General features: G+C 40.5%; 1 protein-coding gene across 4 annotated transcripts in view; it reads left to right on the top strand.

Annotated features, from left to right (window-relative positions):
- Positions 1-21,594, top strand: part of MYLK3 (myosin light chain kinase 3) — a 56,941-nt gene extending 35,347 nt beyond the window's left edge. For 3 of the 4 annotated variants that reach the window (XM_024978933.2, XM_024978932.2, XM_002694870.6), the window contains exons 9-13: positions 4,368-4,438; positions 14,651-14,779; positions 16,070-16,222; positions 17,151-17,283; positions 18,422-21,594. In XM_024978933.2, the coding sequence (XP_024834701.1) occupies positions 4,368-4,438; positions 14,651-14,779; positions 16,070-16,222; positions 17,151-17,283; positions 18,422-18,481 (546 nt within the window). In that variant the 3' untranslated portion in view covers positions 18,482-21,594. Of the gene's footprint in view, positions 1-4,367; positions 4,439-14,650; positions 14,780-16,069; positions 16,223-17,150; positions 17,284-18,421 lie in introns of those variants that run through there. The other variant, XM_059877408.1, reaches the window with a different exon arrangement.
- The last annotated feature ends 2,533 nt before the right edge of the window (positions 21,595-24,127 follow it).

Here is a 24,127-nt window from a genome sequence, read left to right as displayed (position 1 = left end):
AAAATGAGAACACAACATGCTAAAACTTTCGGGGTTCATCTAAACTAGAAATGAAACTTGTAGCTGCAAACCCTTATGTGTTCAAAAGATTTAATAATCTAACGTTCCACCTTAAGAAGCTAGAAAAAGAAAAGCAAGTTAAACTCAAAGCAAGTAGAAAGAGGGAAATACGAAAGATTAGAGCAGAAGTAATTGAAACAGAAAACAGAGAAACAGTAGAGAAAATCAGTGAAAAGAAGTTGGTTCTTTGAAAAGATGAATCAGTTGACAAATCCTTAGCTATCTTGAACTAGAGAGAAAGAGAGAAGACTCAATTACTAAAATGAATGAAATGAAAAAATAAAATAAAATAAATGGAATGAAAGAGGGGACATCACTACCAGCCTTACCAAAATTAAAAAAAGATTATAAGAGAATATTATGAAAACTTATATGCCAGTAGATTAGATAATATAGATAAAATGGAAATTCCCTAAAAGGCACAAACATCTGAAAACTGGCTCAAAAAGGAACAGAAAATCTGAATAGACTTATAATAAGTAAAACAGTCAAACTAGTATAAAAACTACCCATAAAAAAATCCTAGGCCCATATGGCTATCAAATGTCTAAAGAGTTAACACCAATCCTTCACAAAATGTTTAAAATTAGAAGAGAAAGAAACATTTTCTCACTCATTTTAGAGGACCAAACTTATCCTCATCCCCAAACCAGGCAGACCTCACTTCCTATGATGAAACTACAGTACAATATCCCTTATGAATATAGATGTAAATATTCTCAATAAAATATTACTAAACTGAGTATAGCAACATATAAAAAGGATTATACACATCACAAACTGGGATTTGTTCCAATAAAGCAAAGTTGGTTTAACATAAGAAAATCAATCAATGTAATATGTCATATTAAAAGAATAAAGGATGATATCACCTGATCATTTTAGTAGCTGCAGAAAAAGCACGTCACAAAATTGAACACCTTTTCATGATGAAAACACTAAGCAAATTAAATATAGAACTTCCTTAGCTTGATAAAGGCCACCTATGAAAATCCCCCAGGTAATAATAAACTTAATGGTAAAAGGTTGAATGCTTTCCTTTTAAGATCAGGAACTAGACAAGGATGTTTATTATTGCCATTTCTATTAAACATTATACTTGTGGTTCTAACCAGGGCAATTGGGCAAGAAAATAAATAAAAGGTATCCAGATTGGAGAGGAAGAAGTAAGATTCTATTCACAGATGACTTGATTTTGTATATCGCAAATCCTAAGGAGGGTAAAGAGAAACTATTAGAACTAATAAATGAGTTCAGCAATGTTGCAGGATCTAAGATGTAAAAATCAATTGTATTTCCATACATTAGCAATCAACATTCTATAAATAAAATTAAGAAAATCATTTCACTTACAGTAACATTGGAAAGAATAAAGTACTTAGAAATGAATTTAACCAAAGATGTATAAACTTTATATTCTGAAAACTATGAAACATTGTTGAAAGAAGTTAAAGATGACATAAGTAAATGGAAAGACATCCCATAGGTCAGAAAACTTAATGTTATTAAGATGACAATACTCTCCAAAATGATCTATATGTTCAATGTAGTCTTGTCAGACTCATAGCTGACTTTTTTGCAGAAATTAATAATCTAAAATTCAGATGGAAATTTTTGGGACCCAGGAGAGCAAAAACAATCTTGAAAAAGAGGAACAAAAAAAAAAAAAAAAGAAGAAGATGAACAAAGTTGGAGGACACACATTTCCTGACTTAAAAATATACTACTAAGCTACGTAAATAAAAAATGTGTTATGATGTAAGGATGGGCAGATATATCAATGTGATGCAATTAAGAGTCTAGACTTAAACCCTTTTATTTGTGGTCAATAGATTTTTGAGAACAGTGCCATGACAGTTCAGTGGGGAAAGAGTAGTCTTTGCAATAAATGATACTGGGACACCATGCTTGAGATCCACATAAAAGTTGAAGCCCCACCTCATTCTATAAATAAAAGTTAACTCACATGGTCATAGACCTAAATGTCAGAGCTAAAACTATAAAATTGTTAGAAGATAGTGTAGGAGTAAATTATATCTGACTCAAAAAGCACAAGATAGAAAAGTTGATAAATTTAGATTTCATCAAAATTAAAAAATCTTTATGCTTCAAAGGACACCATCATGAAAATGAAATGACAGCCCACAGATGGGAGAAAATATTTTCAAATCATTTATCTGATAAAGGACTTGTACCTAGGGTGTATAAAGAACACTTACAACTCAATGAGAAAGATAAATTTAAATAAACATTTGTCTAATGAGGATTTTTAAATGGCCAGTAAGCATATGAAAAGATTTTTAACATCATTAGTCAAGAGAGAAATGTAAATCAAAACTAAAATGAGATACTATTTCCGACCCATTGGATTAACTAAAATAAAAAGTAAAAATGGCAGACAAGTGTTGGCTAGGATTTAGAGAAACTGGAACTCTCAGACATTGCTGGTGGGATTGTAAAGTTATGCATCCACTTTAGAAAACAATTTGGTAGTTTCTATAATGTTAAACATGGAGTTATCATAAGACCAGCAATTTCACTTCTAGGTATATTCTCAAGAATTGAAAACACAAGTCAACACAAAAACTTGTACATAAATGTCCTTAGCAGCATTATGCATAAATAGCCAAAAAGTAGGAACAACACCAATGTTTACTATCTGATTAACAGGTAAACAAAATGTGGTAGGTATATTGTCCTTATAATTGGATTATTATTCAGCCATGAAAAGGAATCAAGTATCGATATATGGATGAACCCTGAAGAAATTATGCTGAGTGAAAGAAGTCAGATGCAAAAGGTCACATATGTATTTATGATTCCATTTATATGAAATTCCTAGAACAGGCAAATCTACAGAGATAGAAAATACATAGGAGTTGTAAGTAAGGAGGATGGAGAATGACTGCTGATGAGTATGTTTTTTTTTTCCTGAAGTGATGAAAATGTTCTAAAACTAGAGTGGTAAACTATCTACTGAAAAACCACTGAATTGTATACTTTAAAATGGTAATTTTATGATCATATCTTTATTATTTATATTTCAATAATGCTTTTATGAAAATTAAGTTCACCTATTTCTTTTTACTTTTTTAATGTGGCTATTAGAATTTTTTGAATTACGTATGTAGCTCACATTATATTTCTATTGGACAGTGTTATTCTAAATCTTATAAAGAAGGCCTGAAGATTTTTAATCATAATTTTCTGAACCTATCTGAGGAGTTTCACAACCCCATTGTAACATAAGTAGCAATAAAATCTTCTATTGGGAGAAATAGTGCCTGATATATTTGCTTCACAAGCTGTAAAATCTTTAATGCATTATTATATCATTTGATCTTTACACCTTCCCAGGAGGAAGGCAGGAAGAGGTTATTATTCTCATTTTACAGATGGAGACACCGAGATTTCTGGAATGGGAAAGTACTCATCTAGGGCTACAGACCCTGGTAATGGACCCCTGGACTGCAGGCCCTGACCTCAGGTCTCCAGGTCCTTTGTTCTATAAGCCTTCCATCTGCCCTCAACCCCTCCCCACCTTCGAATTTGTCTGCCACAAGCAGCAAGAATTATTCCAGTCTTCCTCAGGGCCTCCAAGCTGATATGAAAGACTTAAGAGAAGCATGTCAAGTCCATTATCTCCATTCCGTGGGTCACAGCTGTCACCGCAAAATGGCAGGATGGCATTTGGCAGCTCTGATCTACTTGACCAGACTACTGCAGATTTGGTCCCACACTTGAGATTCTGATTTAACTGGTCAGGACTGGGGCCTGGGTGTTAAGACTTTCGAGGACTCCCCTGATGATGCTAGTATGCAGCCAAGGTTTGGAACCACCACCCCAAGTCAATGGTCTCAAACAAGCAGCCCATGGGCCCAGTCTACATCCCAGATATGTTGTGTTTGATTCCCACACATGATAAGTATGTGTTTAAATTGGATTCAGTTGTCAACATTTAAAAGCATGGAGTTTTTACTTAAACTTGAATTTCTGGGATCCCTTGAGGGCTGAGGAACTCTAGTGACTGGACCTACATTTCTGTGTGGTGGCCAGTGGCTGGAGCTGATCAGTGGCTGCCCTTTTATACACGGCAGGAGTTCTCCGGGTCTCATAGTTCACAGCACTCCTTATTGTCTCACACTAGCCCGCATCGTTTATTTTCACTATCCATCCATCCCTGAAGGGCTGCCCTCTAGGGCTTTCCCTTGGAGGCTTGGAAACTGAGGCCTATTGACAAATAAGTGGGGGAGCTCAGACCTTCCTAGTTGTTGATTAAGCTAAGCAAACTTCTTTTTCTTTCCCAGCCTGAGAACATACTGTGTGTCAATCAGACAGGACACCAAATTAAGATCATTGACTTTGGGCTGGCCAGAAGGTAAGGGAGTTGTATTTTGGTACTTTAACAGAACTGCTTGGGGACTCTTGATAGCTCTCTTGGATATGGTTACCCACAACTCAGCCAGTTTTTGAATTTTGAAGACTAATATGAGCAAGCTCTCTTATAAGGTTGGTGGCCTTCACAAAAACTGTGTAGACAGGCCTTGTTACTACCACAGGGGGCAGCTTTATGCTGCAGGCTCCGTTTCTCCTTAAAAGGCTATAGAGTTCTAGGTTCATCCACCTCACTAGAACTGACTCAAATGTTACTTTTTATAGTACTCTTGCCTGGAAAATGCCATGGACGGAGGAGCCTGGGAGGCTGCAGTCCATGGGGTCACTGATGGTCAGACACGACTGAGTGACTTCACTTTCACTTTTTACTTTCATGCATTGGAGAAGGAAATGGCAACCCACTCCAGTGTTCTTGCCTGGAGAATCCCAGGGACGGGGGAGCCTGGTGGGCTGCCGTCTATGGGGTCGCACAGAGTCGGACACGTCTGAAGTGACTTAGCAGCAGTAGGAGCAGCATGATTGAGTAATGTTCCATTACTTAGCAACTGAACAACAACAAAATATTCCATTGTGTATACATACCACAGCTTCCTTATCCATTCATCTGTCGATGGACATCTAGGTCACTTCCATGTCCTGGCTAGTGTAAATAGTGCTGCAATGAACATTGGGGTACATGAATCTTTTTGAATTGTGGTTTTCTCAGGGTATATGCCCAGTAGTGGGATTGCTGGGTCATATGGTGGTTTTATTCCCAGTTTTTTTTAAGGAATTTCCATAGTGTTCTCCATTGTGGCTGTATCAATTTACATTCCCATCAGCAGTACAAGAGGGTTCCCTTTTCTTCACATCCTGTCCAGCATGTATTGTTTTTTGATGATGGCCATTCTGAGCAGTGTGATAGCCTGTTCTACAAAATGAAATAGGTCAGAAAGAGAAAAATGAATATTGTATATTAACACAAATATATGGAATATAGAAAAATGGTAGTGATGATTTGCAAGGCAGTAATAGAGACACAGACATAAAGAACAGACTTGTGGGCACAACAGGGAAAGGAGAAGGTGGAACGATTTGAGAATAGCACGAAACACATATATTACCACATACAAAATAGATAGCTAGTGGGAAGTTGCTATAGAACACAGGGAGCTCAACCCAGTGCTCTGGGACAACCCAGAGGGCTGGGATAGTGTGGTGGGAGGGAGATTCAACAGGGAGAGGACATACGTGTATACTTACGGCTGATTTACGTTGTTATATGGCAGAAACCAACACAACACTGTAATTATCCTCCAACTAAAAATAAAATTTAAGAAAAGAATTAACTATACTTCCATCCACTTGTGTGAGCAGAGGGGAGTGGTAGTTAAAGGAGGTCACTGAATGGGGTGCTGGGCAGCTCATTTCTATTCACTCCCCAGGTCTCCTGGGGCCAGGATGTGTGATACATTCATTAGCAACTCTGCCTTCCAGAAAATGGTGAGGTTAGACAGGAAAGTGTGTGACTGTGCAGGATGGTGCCATGGATAAGAGGTTCTGGGCGCTCAGGACTGGGCTCAGTCTTGGTAAAATGGTGATATAATGCAGCGACTGTTGATCTGGGCAGTTATGAAGTTTAAATGAGATACTACATCGCCAGTGCAGAACCATCCTGTGAGGGTGGTTAGGTCCCCAAGTTGTAGTGCATACAGTGAACATTATATATAATTAAAGAAAACTTTAAGTCCCTTAGAATGCAAGCCTAGTGAAGTATAGACAGCTTTACTGTTGGATCCTGTCCTGTGTCATGTGTGATAAACACCATGCCTCTGCACGGCTCTTGTCCATGGCATGCATACCCAATGGGGTGGCTGTAGCAGACCCTTGGCATTGGGGAGGACATCCACCATCTATAGTGCTTCCCTGGTGGCTCAGATGGTAAAAAATCTGCCTGCACAACAAAATTTTGTAAAGCAATTATCCTTCAATTTAAAAATAAGCAAAAGAGAAAAGTTCAAACCCGCCCCCCGCCACACACACACACAAATATCTGCCTGCAATGCAGGAAACCTGGGTTCAATCCCTGGGTCAGGAAGATCCCTTGGAGAAAAGAATGGCAATCCACTCCAGTATTCTTGCCTGGAGAATCCCATGGACAGAGGAGCCTGGTGGGCTACAGTCCATTGGGGTTGCAAAGAGTCAGACATGACTGAGCTACAGTCCATTGGGGTTGCAAAGAGTCAGACATGACTGAGTGACTTTCCACAGTCTATAAAGATGGAAATAAATGTGTGCTCATCCTCCATGCTTCCTCCAGAATTCTGTTTCTACCAGGAAATGACATGTCTCTGAGAATCGCATACTTTCTAGATGGGTCTTCACACCACAGCTGAATAATCAAATCTTGAAATTTTCTCTAATGATCATTTTCCACAAAGAAGTTGTTTTCTCACTTTATGAGCCTTGCAGCATCTTCCACTCTCTCCACAAGGGGAGAAAGGAGACTCTTATCTCCATGGAGGCAGAGCTGCTTGCCTGAGTTCAGCCTCTGGTGTCCAGCACCTGCCTCCCAGAGGTGGCATTCAAGACCACAGTGGTGGTCTTCCTAGGTCACCGCTCCACTGGTTGAAGTGGTCGATGTTATTTCTGTGTAGGTGTGAAAGGTGCATTTTCAGTGCTCCACATGACGGATGGGAGGCCAAGTGTGGGGTTGTTAGAGTAACAGCAGAGGAAGTTCTTATCATCCCACTCTACCTTCAGGATCCTCATTACACAGTGTATTGTATTTCATTAACAATACCAAGCCCCCCAACCCAAAACCTTAAAAATCACACTCAACCCATAATGTAAAAAAAAAAATCGCTTAATATTTTTCCAAGTAATGTTGTATAAAATTGGGATGCATCCTGTACACTTGCATATCTTATGCACTGGGGCATGCTTCTCAACCTAGTTTTCATGTCTCTGCCTGCTCCACAAAGAGCCTTTTTAACTATTTCTTTCCTAATCCCCAGGTTCCATCTTCATGATGCCACAGGTGTACTGTGTATCTGTTTATGTACTGTGGCCCTTTGGAGAGCCACAGGCCATTGTAATAGCTAAGACTTTCTTTGCCCCACCCCCACCAGAACCGGTGTTCCCTCGTGGCTCAGACAGCATAGTCTGCTTGCAATGCGGGAGACCCAGGTTCGATCCTTGTGTCAGGACAATTCCCTGGAGAAGGGCATGGCAACCCACTTTTGCCTGGTGAAATGACAAGGGAGCCTGACAGGCTATAGTCCATGGGGTCACAAAGAGTCGGACACAACTGAGCGACTAACAATTTCAGTTTCACTTTTCCACAAGAACCACTGTTCCCTCACTGCGGGACAATATGTTCTTCACTGAGACTGCACACGCTAGCGTGTATGCAGGACCTCCCAAATGTCAGATGACCAATTGCCAAATGAGGATTTACAGTGACACACTGTGGATTCAGAGCAAGAAGTAACCACCTGAGGTCCCTGGAGTCTGAGAAGGCTTTTCTGAACAGCCAGGAGAGAGGAATGGACCAAGTTTTGTTACCTGCAGGCGATAGTGCTGGTAAACGTTTAACAGCCCGCTGCAGCTGGAGCGGGAGAGGGGATGGGACTGATCTGTAACCTTTGCTAACTTTGGCTGATTTCAAGCTGCCAATATGACATCACTGACTACAGAGCTGAGAAGAGATGTGCACAGCTGGCCTTCACGCACTTGTGACAACTGGCTCCAGCACGACTCTGCGTGGAGGGGAGGCAAGAGGGCTGGTGTGACTCGGGGGCTGAGAATAGGATGTGCTGTGCTTGTGAGCAGGCTGACCTGGGGAAGGCAGGAGCTGCAGGTGGGCCAGTGGGTGCTGAGGGCACGTGCAGAGCACTGGAGAAGTGTAGGTGTCAGAAAACACGGTGCTCAGGAAATGGCCCTCAGGGGAGCTGGGCCCACAGGTTCATGGGTTCTGGCTGTGAGATGAAAGGAAAACATCAAAAACATCCTCAGCAGTCTGGCAAACCGGTCACTCAGCCAAAGGATTATTTGGCAAATTGGCCTGCTTACTGGGCAGTGTGATTTTAAGAGGAGGGACCTCTGGGGGCGGGCGGGGGGGGAACTACGTGTGTTGAGAGAGTATGCCTTATGCTCCAGAATAGTTTAAATGTTTGTAAAGAGGGAGGAAATGACAAAATTTCCCCCAACAAGAACTGTAGAAAGTACAGTTGTATTTCTGGGTGGAGCTGTGAGAAGGCTCTGAGATTGTGAGTGGAGGTATGGCCCTCAGTAGAGAGAGGCCATACAAATCTTCAGAGGCTCTGACATCCAGCAAGAGGGACCAGTTTTAACAGCAGGCTGGGTGGTAAGAGTCATCAGTGGGTCTAAATAAGGACATATCAAAGGGTTGAGGATGGAGACAAATGGGAAATAGCTTGTTTAAGCTTGGTCTCCAGAATTTTGGGTGCAGGGATGTGCCTCCTGACTCCCAGTCTTGGGCTCAGATTGGAATCTAAGCACATTTAATCAGATCCTTTGTCAGGGCAAGGAGGTGCTTGTCCCAAACCTTATGGACTGTGACTGCATATGTGACCTTATGATTACAGAGGGCCTTGCTCTGGGAATTTGGAAAGAGAATCTTAGATACTTTGACCCAACTTTGGGGTGGATGGATTGGTTAACTATTGCCACAGTATTGTTGTATAACGAGTCACACCCATATACACTCCTTGCTGTATAACAAGTCACAGTGACTTAAAACAATTATTTTCCTCCGCACATTTTTGAGTCAGCTGGGGAATTAGTTTGATGGACCCAACTTACACTAGCTCATGATAAGGAATCTTGTAAGCCAGTTGTTAAACATGACCATTATTAAAAATTAAGTTGTATAAATGTACAATTAAAGAAATTATATTGAAACAAAGATATCACAATATTTATTTTCATCTTTGGTTGTTCTGGGTCTTCATGGCTGAATGCGGCCTTCCTCTAGTTGCAGAGAGTTGGGTCCACGGTCTAGTGGCGCTTGGGCTTCTCACTGTGTTGGCTTCTTTTGTTGCAGAGCACCAGCTCTAGGGTGCAGAAGCTTCAGTAACTGCAGCACGTGGGCTCAGGATTGCAGCTTGTGGGACCCAGAGCATGGGCTGAGTAGCTGTGGCATATGGGCTTAGTTGCTGTGTGGCATGTGGAATCTTCCCAGACCAGGGATCAAACTGCAGGGTCCCCTGCATGGGTAGGCAGATTCTTATCCACTGTACCACCAGGGAAGTCCAAGATATTACATGCTAAAACCTTAATAATTTCTAATTATTTTACTACATTTCACTATTATTTATGCTCATGAGGTTATTTATGCCTATTGTTATTATTGTGTGCTATGGCCTATCTCTTCTCAACTCTATTCAGTGACATCCTGATAGAACATTAAAATCAGGCATGGTGAAATCAATATTTACACCATTGGCAGATGCTAAAAATCAGGATTTTTTTTAAAAAAATCAGATGGCTGGTTGTTAAACTTTTACCCACACACCACTGGTAGGGAGTTTCTGATCTAGGCTGAGTTGAACTGGGCTTGGATGCAGGTCAGTGAGGACAGGTCTTTTCCAGGTGTCTCTCATTCTCTTCCCATGGTGATGGCTGAGGAGCAGGAGGGCACAGTCCTACAGCCTAGCTTGGAATTGGCCCACTATCACTTCCACCCACATACCAGTAGCCAAAGCAACTCACGTGGCCAAGCTCAGCGTCAATGGGATGGGGTAAAATATGCCATCTCTAGTGGAAGGAACTACAAAGTCACGTGATACAAGATGTGGATGTGGGGCAGATGAAGCAGCAGAAATAAGAATGCATCCTAGGAAAGCGGTGTCCAGGGGCTGAGAGCCTGGACTTCCTGTCCCCAAGAGGAAGGCTGCTCCTCTCAGTTTGGCTGCTTAGCTCTGAGGCTCCAGGCAGGTGCCAGTGCAGGGGAGGAACAGGCTGCCGGAGGAAGGCTTTCACTTTCTTCCCCTCCCTGGCTTCCTGCCACAACTCAGCCACCAAGGTGACCTTTGGTGCACTTTCGCTGGATAGGTGTGGGCTGTGTTGGCTCAAGGTTTGCATTTGCCCGGCTCTTGGCAAATTTGAAAGAGAGGAGACTGTATTTTGAAAACTCATATCCCTGTTGGGCCACATCAGCAGAATATTTATTTTATTCTTCTCTCTCAATTTCCCCATCTGTAAAATGGGGACAGTAGACTTACTTCGTGGTGCTGTTATGGGGATGAAAGTTTATATAAAGAAAACTTTTAGCATGGTATCTGCAAAATAGAAAGTATTCATTGATTTTTTAAAATAAATATTTAATTTTTAGAGTTTTAGGTGCATATCAAAATTGGGGGAAGGAACAGGGATTTTATCCTCTTTCCATTTATCCCCTTTCCCACATATACAAAGCCTCCCGCATCATCAACAATGATAAGCCTACTTTGACACATCATAATCACCCAAAGTCCATAGTTTAAATTAAGGTACACTCTTGACATTGTACATTCTGTGGGTTTGGATTAGTGATGTTCTCACGAAGAGCATTGGAGAAGGAAATGGCAATCCACTCCAGTATCCTTGCATGGAGAATCCCATGGATGGGGTGGCTGGGGGCGGGGGCGGCGCCTGGTGGGCCACAGTCCATGGGGTCACAAGAGTCAGACATAACTTAGCGACTAAACCACCACCACCATGAAGAGTACATCATGTGAAATGACAGGATGAATGAATCACAAGCTGGAATAAAGATTGCCAGGAGAAATATCAACAACCTCAGATAGGCAGATGATACCACTCTAATGGCTGAAAGTGAAGAGGAACTAAAGAGCTTCTTGATGAGGGTGAATGACTCAGAGAGTGAAAAAAATCTGGCTTAAAACTCATCAAAAAACTAAGATCAAGGCATCTGGGCTCATCACTTCATGGCAAATAGAAAGAGAAAAAGTGGAAACAATGACAGATTTTATTTTGGGCAACTCCAAAATCACTGCAGATGGTGACTGCAGCCATTAAATTAAAAGACACTTGCTCTTTGGAAGGAAAGCTATCACAAACCTAGACAGTGTATTTAAAAACAGAGACATCACTCTGCCAATAAAGGTCCATATAGTCAAAGCTATGGTTTTTCCAGTAGTCATGTATGGATGTGAGAGTTGGACCATAAAGAAGTCTGAGTGCTGAAGAACTGATGCTTTCAAATTGTGGTGCTGGAGAAGACTCTTGAAAGTCCCTTGAACAGCAAGGAGATCAAACCAGTCAATCCTAAAGGAAATCAACCTTGAATATTCATTGCAAGGACTGATGCTGAAGCTGAAGCTACAATACTTTGGCTACTTGATGGCAAAAGCTGACTCATTAGAAAAGACCCTGATGCTGGGAAAGATTGAGGGCAGGAGAAGGGGGCAACAGAGGATGAAATAGTTGGGTTGCATCATCAACATGATTGACATGAGTCTGAACAAACTCTGGGAGATAGTGAAGGATAGAGAAGCCTGGGGTGCTGCAGTCTATGGGGTCACAAAGAGACTGACACAACTTAGCAACTGAACAACAACAAATGGGTTTGGACAAATGATGTATGATGGCATATATTCATCAACAGAGTATCTTCACTGCCCTTAAAATCCTCTGTGCTTCACCTATTTATCGTTCCTCCTCCCTAACCCTGGCAATCGTGATCTTTTTATTGTCTCCATAGTTTTGCCCTTACCAGAATGTCATATATTTGGAATCATACAGTATGTAACCTTTTCAGACAGGCTTCTTTCATTTGGCAATATGCTTTTAAGGTTCTTCCATGTCTTTTCAGGGCTTCCCAGGTGGCTTTAGTGGTAAAGAAATCACCTGCCAATGCAGGAGATGTGGGTTCAATCCCTGGGTGGGGAAGATCCCCTGTAGAAGGGCATGGCAATCCACTCCAGTATTCTTGCCTGGAGAATTCCATGGACAGAGGAGCCTGCTGGGCTACATTCCATAGAGTTGCAAAGAGTCAAACACGACTAAAGTGACCTAGCACGCTTACATGTCTTTTCATGGCTTGATGGTTCTTTGTTTCTTTTCTATTTTTTTTTTTTTTTTTTTTAGTGTTGAATACTATTCCATTGTTTGGATGTACCATACTTTATATTATCCACTCACCAACTGAAGGACACTTTTGTTGCTGCCCATTAAATTTTAGCTAAGGATTTTCTTCTCTTTCAAGAATGATTCTAAAAATCAACTTTTGTCATTCAGCAAAAATCAAATTTCTCCATGCAGCAATCAATTATCTTCCTAGTCTCCCTTAAACTTCATGTCCAGAATACTTTTTCTAATCTTTTTTTGTAATTTTATAAAACACATGTAACATAAAATTTACCATGTTAGCAATTATTAAGAATAGTTACAGTTGTTGTTCAGTCACTCAGATATATCTGACTTTTTGTGGCCCCATGGACTGCAGCACCCCAGGCTTCCCTCACTCTCTCCCAGAGTTTGCTCAAACTCATGTCAATGATGCAACCCAACCATCTCATCCACTCTTGCCCCCTTCTCCTCCTGCCCTCAATCTTTACCAGCTTCAGGACCTTTTCCAGTGAGTTAGCTCTTTGCATCAGGTGGCCAAAGTATTGGAGTTTCAGTTTCAGCATCAGCCCGTGCAATGAATATTCAAGGTTGATTTCCTTTAGAATCGACTGGTTTGATCTCCTTGTTGTCCAAGGGACTCTCAAGAGTTGTCTCCAACACCACAGTTCAAAAGCATCAATTCTTTGGTGCTCATTCTTCTTTATGGTCCAGCTCTCACATCCATACATGACTACTGGAAAAACCATAGCTTGACTATACAGAACTTTGTCAACGAAGTGATGTCTTCTGCTTCTTAATATGCTGTCTAGGTTTGTCATAGCTTTTCTTCCAAGGAGCAAGCATCTTTAGCTATGTTCATATTGTTGTGCAACCGATTTCCAGAGCTCTTTTTACCTTGCAAAACTGAGACTCTATGCCCATTAAACAAATACCCCTCATTTTCCTCCTGCCTCCAGCACCTGGAAACCGTCATCCTACCTTCTGTCTCTGAACTAACTACTCTGGAAACCTCATATAAGTGGAATCATACAGTATTTCTCTTTTTGTGACTGGCTTATTTCACTTACTGTAATGTCTTTGAGGTTCATCCAAATTACAGCATGTGTTAGAATTTTCTTTCTTTTTAAGGCTGAATGATATTCTATTGTATGTATATACCAAATTTTGTTTATCCATTAATCTGTTGATGGACACTTGGGTTGCTTTCACCTTTTGGCTAGTTTTAACTACTGCTGCCACGAATGTGGGTGTATAAATATGACTTCAAGACGCTGCTTTTAATTTTTTTTGGATATATACCCAGAAGCAGGATTCCTGGATCATATGGTAGTTCTTAAAAAAGATTTTGAAGAACTGCCACACTGTTTTCCATAGTAACTGCATCATTTTACATTTCCACTATTAAGCATTCTAATTTCATCACATCCTAGCCAGCAGTTGCTATGTTCTGTTTTTTTCTGATGGTGTGGGTATGATTTCATTGTGGTTCTGATTTGTATTTCCCTGTGGTTTTGATTTGATAATCAGTGATGCTGAGCATTTTGCCTCTTTCTATAACTCATACCATCTTCCCTTTAACCATGTTGCACAACAGAGCACTGCTCCCCACACAGCTTCTACCCAGTTTTTGCTCACTCATGTGAGTGAGTGAGTGGCTGAAAGTCAGTCAGTCATGTCTGACTCCACGGCCCCATGGACTGTAGTCCATGAAATTCTCCAGGCTAGAATCCTGGAGTGGGTAGCCTTTCCCTTCTCCAGGGGATCAAACCCAGGTCTCCCGCATTGCAGGTGGATTCTTTACCAGCTGAGCCACAAGGGAAGCCCTCATTCATGTGACCGGAGGCCAAATAAGATATATTAATCTTCCTTCCATTTCAGATTGTAAATACCTGGAGGAGGAAGACTGTGGTTTTCTTATTTTCCCCAGTGACTTAGGAAAGTCTGCATTTAGGGCCTGAGGGTGTGATGACTTCCCAGTGAACCACACGGCATGTGAGGTCTAGAAAACATGGCTGACACCAAGGGTTGAGGAGTATTTAGCTCCCAACGAGAATTAGCCTGGCATCCCCAGCTTCTCTCGGCGCTCACTCCCATTGTGCTCTGCACCCGTCCTCCCCAGATACAAGCCTCGGGAGAAGCTGAAGGTGAACTTTGGTACTCCTGAGTTCCTGGCCCCAGAAGTCGTCAATTATGAGTTTGTCTCGTTCCCGACGGACATGTGGAGTGTGGGAGTCATCACCTACATGCTGTGAGTGCCCAGGGGCCTGGTTTCCCACTGGGGATGGAGGTCATTTGTCTTAGTTTGGGTATCCTTAGAAGCAGCAAAAATCTGAGTGCCAGAAGTTTATTGGGGAGGTGTCCCCAAGAGAAACACCGAGAAGTGGGGAAGTGAAATGGGGAAGGAAGGCAACTAGCAAGCTGTGTGTTGTGGAGTCAGTTGCAGCTGTGGGTAACTGGAGTCTAATCCTGTGGGGAACAGGGGACCCACTGTGGGACCCGCTCAGAGCTAGTTCAGCTGAGGGGGGAGGGAGCTGGAGTATTTATACACTGGCTCTAATCAGTTGCTGCTAGTGGGCTGGTCCCAGAGTTATGAATTCCCTGAAACCTCCGGGTTGATAAATCAGCTTCCACTAGAGAGAGAGCCCTCTGGTGAAGAAATACAGGTGCTGCAGCACAAATGGGGCTGGAGTGCACTCAAGTGGGAAGGAGAGGGGCCGACAGAGCAGGGCTCAGCTCACGCGTCTTCTAACCTTGTCCCTCTGCTCCCCGTTTTCTCTGGGCTGAGGAAGTAGAGGTAGGACGGGCTGAGAGGAGAGCCAACCACAGACTTAACATTCTCCTCTCTCTCCAATTCTCTCAGCTATTTCCTCAGGGGCACAGCAAAATCAAGCTTTGCTCCCAGTCTTATTATTACGGTTTAACTGTTGCCTGTACTTTGAGCGTATGCTGTACCAGGTGGGGGAATATTGAGGCCCAAGGCCAGCCAGTGAGGTGGTCCTGTCTCTTTGCCCTCCTCTAGATGAGCCTAGTAAAGCCAGTTTTCCTTTGGCCTCTGAGGCCGGGGTAGTCTCAGAGACATGCCAAGCTATTTTAAAATTCAGTCAAATGTACATGACAAATGGGCATATTGGGTTGGGCCCCAGTTTACTCAGGGTAAGAGGGAATGTTGGAGAAGAAAATAGAAACCCATGCCAGTATTCTTGCCTGGGAAATCCCATGGATAGAGGAGCCTGGTGGGCTACAGTCCATGGAGTCGCAAAGAGTTGGCCACAACTGAGCGACTAAACAAGAGGGAATGCAGTGAGCATGATAAGGGACTTTTTCCAACACCCTTCCTGCCATCAATTTCCCAGTCCTTCCACTTCCTCTACTGAGTGCTGGGGATTTCTCCTATGGAGAGGCAACGGCGGGTGCTTTTCTTTCGAAACTTCTTGGTTCTGGTTAGCTTTGCTTGACCTTGTAAGAGTCTTCTCTGTTTGTCAATGTGTGTTGGCAGGTGTGGATTCCACATACTGACGGTCCTTTCTCTCCTCTGTAGACTCAGTGGTTTGTCCCCATTTCTAGGAGAAACAGACGCAGAGACCATGAATTTCATTGTGAACTGTAACTGGGATTTTGATGCTGATACCTTTGAAGGGCTGTCAGAGGAGGCCAAGGACTTTGTCTCTCGGTTGCTGGTCAAAGAGAAAAGGTACCCTTTATTGCTTATCATCCGTGATCCATTCTGATGGTGACCATCCATCTGGATGCTGTGGAAATCACGCTGTACTGGGCGGGGCTGCTGAAGTGAATGGTCCTTCTGTCCTATAGACCAGTTCTGTCCAGGATTTCTTAGTCTGCTACTTCTTTGGGAAAAAAAGTAGCAGGGAAAGGGACAAAGGAAATCAATTAAGAAACAAGTGACTAGGATCATAAAATCTAGACAGAGTTTTAGAAAGGACCATATTTACAAATCAGGCCTATTTCCATGTTATCACTTTTGATAGGCTAATGTTGAAAAAAGTTGAGATATGCAGTTGTTATTCCCCAGAATAAAAGACATAAAACCTTATTTCTTGGAGATGAAGACCTACTTACTTTTCAGTAGGTTTATCAAGGTCATGGGTTGGAGCACTGAGTTTTCCAGTACTCAAACATACGGGGATAACTACAAGCGGTAAGGCCCAAGATCTGGGCTCTGAGGTAGCTCTCGTTCCCTGGCCGTGACTGTTTTGTTTCTTCCTGACTGTGAAAAGTTATGTGTGATGAAAAATATTTCTAATTTAGAACAAGTTGACATTATTCTCTGTGAAGTTCTTTTACTTCTTGAGAGCAATTCCAGGCTCACCTGACCCCTCTTCTGTCCTGCCTCAATTCCCCAGCTCTACTGTGGGAGGTGGTAATTAATCACTGGGAAATACATCTTCCATAGAGGGCTGGGAACATTTTGCTGATGACATTCTTGTACTTTTAAGGATGGGAATTTTAGGTAGGAGGGTGTCTTTTTATATTATGTGGCATGAATCTGCCCAAATGATTAATCTCTTCCACTGACTCAGCTTCCTACCAATTGAACAGATTTTGGACAGCCAGAAAAGGCAACCCCAGCTAAAAGTCTCACCTGCTGTTTGATTTCACAGCTGCAGAATGAGTGCCACACAGTGCCTGAAACATGAGTGGCTGAATAATTTGCCTGCTAAAGCTTCAAAATCGAAAGTTCATCTTAAATCCCAACTATTGCTGCAGAAATACATGGCTCAGAGGAAATGGAAGGTATCTGTTTTTCTTTTAGTAAAAGCAGCATTTGTCTTCTTTAAATGTCCTGTGAAAGAAGTGTACTAAGTTTTTTATTTACATTTTGATTCTAAATAGATTATTTAGGGAGAAAAAAGCCTCACGTCAAAACCTATTACTTTGATTAAAAAAATGCCTCAGAACAAAAACAACTGGCATAAAAGTAGCATTTAATTCATACTTACGTGAACACTTGAAGTGACAGCATGAAGTTTGAACATATGTTCTCAATGACCATTGCAGTGAAGTGATCAGAACTAACTGCCTGTAGTTTGAGGCTGATTCCTCTACATTTCAGAAAGAGGGCCTAGGAAAGCCTAGAAGTGAAAGTGTTAGCCACTCAGTTTTGTCCGACAATTTGTGACCTCGTGGACTGTAGGCCACCAGGGTCCTCTGTCCAGAGAATCCTCCAGGCAAGAATATTGGAGTGGGTAGCCATTCCCTTCTCCAGGGGATCTTCCCAACCCAGGTACTGAACTTGAGTCTCCTGCATTGCAGGCAGATTCTTTACCATTTGAGCCATCAGGGAAGACCTATTAGGCTTTAAAAGCTTTATAATTTTGAGAACTCTTTGGAACCATGGATGTAAAATTTATCTTAAAAAAAGTTGTCCCCCAGAGAAGTGACTTTCCAATATTTTGATGTTGGCTTAGACCCTCAATAAAGCCAGCATACAAGTATATGTATACTCACACATGTGTGAAACAAAAATATTGTGACTTTTGCGCCACAGAGTATGATGAGCTCTGATATTTTCTACTCTATGATATTTGGTTTCATTAAAAATTTTCTAATCATGCTCCATGAATTTGATTTCATGACTCACTGGTGGGTTGTGAATTACAATTTAAAAAATACCATTCTAGAGTGCTCCATTTTTCACATGAAAAGGGCAGGAGAACATATTTTCTCACTTCAAACTTGCTCCAGATATGCCCCTGAAAGTCATGTGACTGTTTTACTATAGTTTTCCTAGAATCTTCTTTTCCCCTTTAGTTATCAATTTTAAACACACTCAAGTGGCTAAACTTAAGCAAGTCCTTTTATTGTTTCTTCTTTAAATAATTGGACTAAAAATATGCTTCCCTCCTCTTTTTTTTTCTCTCCCCCGCTTAAGAAACACTTCTACGTGGTGACTGCTGCCAACAGGTTAAGGAAATTTCCAACTTGTCCCTAATCCTCAACTCTGCTGCTCCTGTGGGCCTAGAAATTACTGGGACTGCTGGTGAAATCATGACTGAAGATTCTTAATAATGTGGCTTTCTACTTATTTTGTTTCAAAAATGTTACGACTGTTGCCTTCCTTGTGGATGAAAAGTGACTGTAAGAAAGTGACCTAAGAATTTTTTCTGGTTTGTAAGATCACTGAGTTGAAATGATGTGGTTACTTTTCAAGTGTACCTACTTTTGGTGATAAGTATAGGCATGCTTTAAGTCGTAGGTAGGAAAGCTCCTCAGAGAAGGCAATGACACCCCACTCCAGTACTCTTGCCTGGAAAATCCCATGGACGGAGGAGCCTGGTAGGCTGCAGTCCATGGGATCGCTAAGAGTTGGACACGACTGAGCGACTTCACTTTCACTTTTCACTTTCATGCATTGGAGAAGGAAATAGCAACCCACTCCAGTGTTCTTGCCTGGAGAATCCCAGGGACGGGGGAGCCTGGTGGGCTGCCGTCTATGGGGTCACACAGAGTCGGACATGACTGAAGTGACTTAGCATAGCATAGGAAAGCTCCTACTTTGCATATGTCAACTTTAAAGTCAGCTTACTTTGATTAAAGAGCCCAGTGGACTATCACACAGGGCATGTTAGTCAGTGTTACCTCCTCCAGTGCAAAGAATTCCTAGCATTTTGATTTGCTCAAAATTGAGCTGACATTTTGTACGACATTTGTTGCTCTAGTGTCAAGCAATGTAAATTTAGGGCAGAGATTCTCAAACTTGTTTTAGCTTGTACTCCCTTTCGAGAATCAAAACATGCAGACCTCTAGCCTCTCCTAATTCTGCCCTGTCCTGACACTGGCAGTCTCCATCCTAACCTGTCTTTCTCAGTTATGAATCTATGGTCTAGTAAGTCTGGGAACTGATATGTAATATGTGAAAAGAGAGTGCAATGGTGTTCAGCTTTCTGAGAGAAACACAGAAATGATGGATCGTGAGAAGTCAAATGAAAACTGCTCTCCTGCTTTATGGGGATAGAACCGTCACTTAACTAACTTCATGAAATGAGTAACAAGGAATGCTTTATTATTCAAAAGTAAATATTCCTTTTAATTTCCTCACTGCTAACTTGATTTTCATTATATTCCCCATGACCTTCTTGGGTCAGCAGTTTTTACTTTTAGTTTGTAATTAGCCATGCAACAGTTTCACATTTTTTTGTCCCATAATACTTTTTTTTTTTTTAAGTAGAGGACGTGGGTGTGGGGAGAAGGGCAGAAGATGGAGAGATTAATCCTCCTGATGCATTTCTTCGGTTATAATGTTCCTCGGGAACACTAACACCTGTTGGGAAGCTAAGATTTTCAGTACCGGCACAGCTCGGCCTGCTGCAAGCTGACTGGCTAGTGGATGACTATCAGAAGAGATGGCTGCTGGAAATCTCTCTTTCATGGACCAGTAACAGTGGCTTAGTAAAATGCTTTAAGGTGTTTTGAAAGCAGCCTCAGAAAGAGCTAGAGGATATCTATAGTTCTATCTATAGTATGGTTATTCTTCCCCTCCACAGTGGGGGGAATGCTATGAATCTTCTCCCCAGAAATATGGAGTCTCCCCAGTTAGTTATTCTAATCTAGAACACCACTGCCTAACAGAAATATATGAGTCAAATACATAATTTTAAAATGTCTGATAGCTTCTCTTAAAAAAAATCTGCTAAAATTAATTTCAATAATTTATTTAGCATAATATATCAAACATTTAAATATCTAATCATTATAAAAATTATTGATAAGCTATTTTATATTCTCTTTTTCATACTAAGTCTCCAAAATCTGGTGTGTATTTTATACTTAAAATACATGTCAGTTCAGATTCTAGGTTTTTATCAGACATAATTTGTATTTAGATTTCATAAAATTTACTGTGGAAAAATATATTCACATGCTCAAGTTATTCAAAGCATCTTAAATATTTTCTAGTATTTTTACATTTAATAAAAATTAGGAATTAGGAATTCAGTTTTACAGTTGCATTAACCACATTTTAAGTGCATTTAGCCACATATGGTTTGTGGCTTCTATATGATAGGACAGATCCAGGGAAAATCTAATAGTTATCAAATTTTAATTTTCCCATATATGCTGTAATTCTCTACCTAAAGAAACAACTTTTCTCCAAAGTCCCTTTGAGGGATTTGTTTAGGCCAGACCCACACAAGTGAGAGTTACTGCAGAAGTTAGCCTCCCTTATTTGAAATGTGAGGGAGTTTTTATGAAGCTTTAATTTTCTGGATATATTATTAAAAATTTTCTGGATATTTTTAGTTCTCTGCTGGTATGTACTGAACTCAAAATTTTTTTAGACTGACGCTTTGCTAGTATTAACTATTTCTAATGGGACTTTTAAATTTGAACGAACAGTCCTTAAAAACTGCTGAGAGATCCAATATAAAATAAAATTTTTTAAAAAGAAAGAGAACTGCCCAGCAGAGGAAATCTGAAAAGTAGTCATGACCCACATTTTATCTATGAGATTTAGTGGGAGTGTGAGCAAAACAGAATTTTTCACTCTTGATGAATATCAAGATGAATATCAAGTATCCAATCCAAATAAAAGTCATGCCCACACTTTCACCCAGCAATTCCATTTCTAAAAATTTATCTCTCAGCAATATTTGAACCAGTGGGCAGAGGTGTATGCAAAATGACATTTACTGTAGCAAAATGGCCCAATGAACCAACCTACATGTGATTATCAGTATGAGTTTAAATTTTGCCACATACGTATAGGAGGTTGCCTTGTAGCTGTTAAAGATAGATCTTGATGTACTGATTTTTATTATGAAAAAATTATGGAACATATATATGGTATTATCCTATTTGTGAAGACATGTTTATATATGTGTTAAAATTTTCTAGGTTATGCAAGAAACTTAACAGTGGAACGTGGAAATTGGGTGATGGGGAGAGAGGGAATTCTACTTTTCACGTTATTTCTGAATTATTCTAATTTTTTTAACAATGAGCATGTATTGCTTTTATAATTAAAAATTAGCCACCTCTTGTCAAGTGTGGACCCTGTCTTGACCCTGATTTAAGCAAATAAACAATAAAGATATTTCAGAGACATTTAGGGAAATTTAATTCTAAATTGTATATTTGATGACAGAACTTCTTTTTGTATTAATATTGTGAGGTATGATAACAGTAATGTGTTTATAATGTGGATTAAATGACTTCAAGAAAAAGGGAGATATAGTGAAGCAAGTGTGGCAAAATCTTAACTGTTGGGTTTGGGTAGTCAGTATGGGCTATCAGTGTATTTTCCTCTAGTAAAGGGACATACATTTGTTGTATACATTTGAAAACTTTCATGATAAAGCATTTTTTAATCAGTTAAATAAGCCAAGAGGAGCTGTTAAAGAAATGAGCTTCCAAAAATCTTTACAACAGCACTGGAATATATGAACCCACTAAGTAGAAAGCTTCCATTGCTGGGGAAAGAATGTGTTGAAAAATTGTAAAGGATTCCAGCTCCAGGAGAGCATTTGAACAAGACTATGTTAAGGCAATTCCCCTACCCCACAACTATTAGGTTGGTGCAAACGTAATTGCTATCTTAGATCGTGAATTTTAAATCATTTTAATTAGACTCAAACATATCTTTATTAATCAAAATAGGAACCATTACAAGCAACACATTTTTGCCAACAAGAAATAAATGTTTGTTTATTCCTGGAGCACAGAAGTCCATGCTTCGGGATTCAACGGGAAAGCATCTTCTGCCTCCTGATGGTTGTGGAAGTGTTTTCCCTGCAAAAAATTGTTGAGATGCTTGATGTAGTGGTAGTCAGTTGGCGAGAGACCAGGTAAATATGGCAGATGAGGCAAAACTTCATAGCCCAATTCATTCAATTTTTTTTTAGTTAATTTATTTTTTATTGAAGGATAATCACTTTACAGAATTTCGTAGTTTTCTGCCGGACCTCAACATGAATCAGCCATAGGTATACATATATTCCCTCCCTTTTGAACCTCCCTCCCATCTCCCTGCCCATGCCACCCCTCTAGGGTGGTACAGAGCCCCTGTTTGAGTTTCCTGAGCCATACAGCAAATTCCCATTGGTGATCTATTTTACATATGGTAATGTAAGTTTCCATGTCTTTTCATACATCTCACCCTCTCCTCCCCTCTCCCCATGGCCATAAGTCTATTCTCTATGTCTGTTTCTCCACTATTGCCCTGTAAATAAATTCTTCAGTACCATTTTTCTAGATTCTGTAAATATGAGTTAGAATATGATATTTCTCTTTCTCTTTCTGATTTACTTCACTCTGTATAATAGGTTCTAGGTTCATCCAACTCATCAGAACTGACTCAAATGCATTCCTTTTTATGGCTGAGTAATATTCCATTGTGTATATGTACCACAACTTCTTTATCCATTCATCTGTTGATGGACATCTAGGTTGCTTCCATGTTCTAGCTATTGTAAATAGTGCTGTAATGAACAATGGGGTTCATGCGTCTTTTTCAATCTTGGTATCCTTAGGGTATATGCCTAAGAGTGGGATTGCTAGGTTATATGGTGATTGTATTCCTAGTTTTTTTAAGGAATCTCCATACCATCTTCCATGGTGGCTGTATCAATTTACATTCCCACCAACAGTGAAAGAGTGTTCCCTTTTCTCTACACCTTCTCCAGAATTTATGTTTGTAGACATTTTGATGATGGCCATTCTACCCATGTGAGGTGATATCTCATTGTGGTTTTGATTTGCATTCTCTAATAATGAGCAACGTTGAGCATCTTTTCATGTGTTTGTTAGCCATCTGTAAGTCTTTGGAGAAATGTCTGTTTAGGTCTTTTTCCCACTTTTGGATTGGGTTGTTTGTTTTTCTGGCGTTGAGTTGTATGAGCTGCTTGTATATTTTGGAAATTAATCCTTTGTCAGTTGTTTCATTTGCTATTATTTTCTCCCAATCTGAGGGTTGTCGTTTCACCTTGCTTAGAGTTTTCTTTGCTGTGCAAAAGCTTTTAAGTTTAATCAGGTCCCACTTGTTTACTTTTCTTTTTATTTCCATTATTCTAGGAGGTGGGTCATAGAGGATCTTGCCTTGATTTATGTCATCGAGTGTTCTGCCTATATTTTCCTCTAGGAGTCTTATAGTTTCTGGTCTTACATTTAGATCTTTAATCCATTTTGAGTTTATCTTTGTGTATGGTGTTAGGAAGTGTTCGAATTTTATTCTTTTACATGTAGCTGTCCAGTTTTCCCAGCACCATTTATGAAAAGGCTGTCTTTGCCCCATTGTATATTCTTGCCTCCTTCATCAAAAATAAGGTACCCATACGTGCATGAGTTTATTCCTGGGCTTTCTATCTTGTTCTATTGGTCTATGTTTCTGATTTTGTGCCAGTACCATACTGTCTTGATGACTGTAGCTTTGTAGTATAATCTGAAGTCAGGAAGATTGATTCCTCCAGCTCCATTCTTCTTTCCCAAGACTGCTTTGGCTATTTGGGGTCTTTTGTGTTTCCATATGGATTGTGAAAATTTTTGTTCTAGTTCTGTGAAAAATGCAATTGGTAATTTGACAGGGATAGCATCGAATCTGTAGATTGCATTTGGTAGTATAGTTTTCACAATATTGATTCTT

This window comes from Bos taurus, chromosome 18 (assembly GCF_002263795.3).
Source record: "Bos taurus isolate L1 Dominette 01449 registration number 42190680 breed Hereford chromosome 18, ARS-UCD2.0, whole genome shotgun sequence".
Taxonomy (NCBI): domain Eukaryota; kingdom Metazoa; phylum Chordata; class Mammalia; order Artiodactyla; family Bovidae; genus Bos; species Bos taurus.
The sequence above is the reverse complement of the archived record's forward strand: the minus strand, read 5'-3'. Positions and strand labels throughout refer to the sequence as shown.